We start from the raw sequence: 3,402 nt of genomic DNA on the forward strand, positions 1-3,402 counted from the left end.
AAACAGTGGTTTGAAACTTAAGGAAATTGCACATTTTTTTAAATAGGAAAAAGCTGGCTCAGCGCCTTCAGGACGCTGAGGAGCAGATTGAGGCTGTGAATTCCAAGTGTGCCTCTCTGGAGAAAACCAAACAGAGGCTCCAGAGTGAGGTGGAGGACCTCATGATTGATGTGGAGAGGGCTAATGGGCTGGCTGCTAACCTGGACAAGAAGCAGAGGAACTTTGACAAGGTAATAATGTTTATGTTGTGTGGCCAAATCATACAAACAATGAAAAGGATTTCTTTGTATTCGCAACATAACTAAGTGAAATATATTAATTGTGTTATTCAGGTGTTGGCAGAATGGAAGCAAAAGTATGAGGAGGGTCAGGCAGAGCTTGAAGGAGCTCAGAAGGAGGCTCGTTCTCTTAGCACTGAGCTGTTCAAGATGAAGAACTCATATGAGGAAGCTCTGGATCAGCTGGAGACCATGAAGCGTGAAAACAAGAACCTGCAGCGTGAGTTCTTATCTGATTGTGTTAGCAACTAGACTGTATTTAGTGTAATCAACACTTGTGTTAGAGTATTAATAATTTACATTTTAAGGCTTAACGATATTAAACCAATGTGTCTCTCTGCAGAGGAGATCTCAGATCTGACTGAACAGATTGGTGAGACTGGCAAGAGCATCCATGAGCTGGAGAAGTCCAAGAAGCAGGTGGAGACAGAGAAGGCTGAGATCCAGACAGCTCTTGAGGAGGCTGAGGTACATTTTTTCATCCTGGGACAAAAATATATTGTTATAATGTAAAAGGTCTGAAGGCAGGGATGAATATTTTATTCTTTGATATCAATAGGGAACTCTGGAACACGAAGAGTCTAAGATCCTGCGTGTCCAGCTGGAGCTCAACCAGATTAAGGGTGAGGTGGACAGGAAGCTCGCAGAAAAAGATGAGGAGATGGAGCAGATCAAGAGGAACAGCCAGAGGGTGACTGACTCCATGCAGAGCACTCTGGATTCTGAGGTCAGGAGCAGGAATGATGCCTTGAGAATCAAGAAGAAGATGGAGGGAGACCTGAATGAGATGGAGATTCAGCTGAGCCATGCCAATCGCCAGGCTTCTGAGTCCCAGAAGCAGCTGAGGAATGTGCAGGCACAACTGAAGGTATTGTTGACACAGTGTTGTTCTACAAACTACAGAATAGTGAGTGGACCTACAATTTGGGGTTGATATGAATATTTTCCTCATATCTTTTAACTAGGATGCTCAACTGCACCTTGATGATGCTGTCAGAGCCCAGGAAGACCTCAAGGAACAAGCTGCTATGGTGGACCGCAGAAACGGTCTCATGGTGGCTGAAATTGAGGAACTTAGAGCTGCTCTGGAACAGACAGAGAGAGGTCGCAAGATCGCTGAGCAGGAGCTGGTGGATGCCAGTGAGCGTGTTGGACTTCTGCACTCTCAGGTGATATTAATTTCTTCAATGGTTTAAAAAAACAAATGTGTTCTCAAATAATGTGAAAATGAGGCTTATGATGACTATGTGACTCTTTTTTTTAACCTTTCAGAACACAAGCCTTATGAACACCAAGAAAAAGCTTGAGACTGACCTGGTCCAGATCCAGAGTGAAGTTGATGACACTGTTCAGGAAGCAAGGAATGCAGAGGAGAAGGCAAAGAAGGCCATCACTGATGTAGGTTTAAATTTCATTTAGTTACAGTACTACTCCAGCTAAACTGTGTTTTTACCATGACATTTCTAATTCAAATTTGATATTTTCTAGGCTGCAATGATGGCTGAGGAGCTGAAGAAGGAGCAGGATACTAGCGCTCACCTGGAGAGGATGAAGAAGAACCTGGAGGTCGCTGTTAAGGACCTGCAGCACCGCCTGGATGAGGCTGAGAACCTGGCCATGAAGGGTGGCAAGAAGCAGCTCCAGAAACTTGAGTCTAGGGTAAGACAATTAAGTCAATATTTCATCAGTTCAACAAAAATAAGAAAACATATAAAACACATGTATTCCAAATATCATATACATTTTATGGTTTTCTGAAGGTGCGTGAGCTGGAGACAGAGGTTGAGGGTGAGCAGAGACGTGGAGCAGATGCTGTTAAGGGTGTCCGCAAATACGAGAGGAGGGTGAAGGAGCTCACCTATCAGGTATAGCTGCAATCACATTTAACATATATAGTATGAATCAATCTAAGATCCCTGTTTAATTCTTATTAAAATATTTAAATGATCAAATGAATATTTTCTATTACAGACTGAGGAGGACAAGAAGAACATTACCAGGCTGCAGGATCTGGTTGATAAGCTGCAGCTCAAGGTTAAGGCCTTCAAGAGGCAGGCTGAGGAAGCGGTAAGGGCAAAACATTTATGTCAAACAATGAGAACCTACTAAGCTATACCATTACTACGCACTGTTTAACTGTGTTACTGTGTTTACTTTACATTGTATTCCAGGAGGAGCAGGCCAATGTTCATCTGTCCAAGTGCAGGAAGGTCCAGCATGAGCTGGAGGAGGCTGAGGAGCGTGCTGACATCGCTGAGTCCCAGGTCAATAAGCTGAGAGCCAAGAGCCGTGACTCTGGCAAGGTAAATATGTACACAGATAAGATTAATGAAAAAATATACATATATATATATCTTCACACTCCAATTTATATTACATTTATATGGTCCCAACTAAAAAAATGCCATCATTTTCTTAAGCTTTGTAAAATTAATAAGATACAAAACCTCTATATGTACTCAGAGTGTAATAAGTACGTATGCAAATAAGTACTGTAAGTAATCATCCATTTATCTATTCTTTGTTTTTGCAGGGAAAAGAGGCAGCTGAGTAAAGCACTCCAAGTTGTTTGGCTGGTTCTAATCATAAAATATGACGTGAAATATACCACAATAAAATCAATTTTTATATTAAATTGCTGTCTGTGTTATTTTGAACATGTTTCTGCTGAGAGAGTAAATGTGGGATTTGGATAATTTGTGACACCGCTAGACAACATTTCACATTCTTTACTGTAATGTCTGGCTAAAAAACAAAGTATACTGCATACTTCTTTTGCAGGTATGGGCTGTTTTAAAGTCGACGATGACAAAAAATAGTTATCTGATATAACCATTTTATTAACATTTGAGGTATGTTGTATGGAAAACTGGTAAAGTGTTCACTCAGTATACAAAAATACTGAGCACAGACAACTGAGAGAAGAGCCAGGAAGGATTTCATTATTAACAGGGTCAAAGTGTTCAAGGAGAAAGGAAAAGGGGTTTCAATACTGTCACTGAGATCCCCATGTAAAACTTTTAGTCTTACTGACCACTAAAAGTACTTTACAATACTACATACATCACACCCATATGCACACTCGTACACTGACGGAACTGCCACCAGGAGCAATGTGGGACTC

General features: G+C 41.2%; 1 protein-coding gene across 1 annotated transcript in view; it reads left to right on the forward strand.

Moving 5' to 3' along the window:
- The window catches only part of LOC111652127 (myosin heavy chain, fast skeletal muscle-like), a gene marked incomplete at its 5' end in the record, with an annotated part of 10,237 nt that extends 7,324 nt beyond the window's left edge, over positions 1-2,913 (forward strand). Inside the window, 11 exons of the mRNA XM_087172937.1 lie at positions 14-230; positions 333-498; positions 622-746; positions 838-1,146; positions 1,244-1,447; positions 1,551-1,676; positions 1,767-1,937; positions 2,039-2,143; positions 2,250-2,345; positions 2,450-2,581; positions 2,812-2,913. Coding sequence (XP_087029063.1) covers positions 14-230; positions 333-498; positions 622-746; positions 838-1,146; positions 1,244-1,447; positions 1,551-1,676; positions 1,767-1,937; positions 2,039-2,143; positions 2,250-2,345; positions 2,450-2,581; positions 2,812-2,832 — 1,672 coding nt within the window. The remainder of the gene's footprint in view (positions 1-13; positions 231-332; positions 499-621; positions 747-837; positions 1,147-1,243; positions 1,448-1,550; positions 1,677-1,766; positions 1,938-2,038; positions 2,144-2,249; positions 2,346-2,449; positions 2,582-2,811) is intronic.
- Between the last annotated feature and the right edge of the window lie 489 nt (positions 2,914-3,402).

Source organism: Seriola lalandi, unplaced genomic scaffold (assembly GCF_002814215.2).
Source record: "Seriola lalandi dorsalis isolate HSWRI2012SDOR001 ecotype SW California unplaced genomic scaffold, Sedor1 jcf7180002053919, whole genome shotgun sequence".
Taxonomy (NCBI): Eukaryota; Metazoa; Chordata; class Actinopteri; order Carangiformes; family Carangidae; genus Seriola; species Seriola lalandi.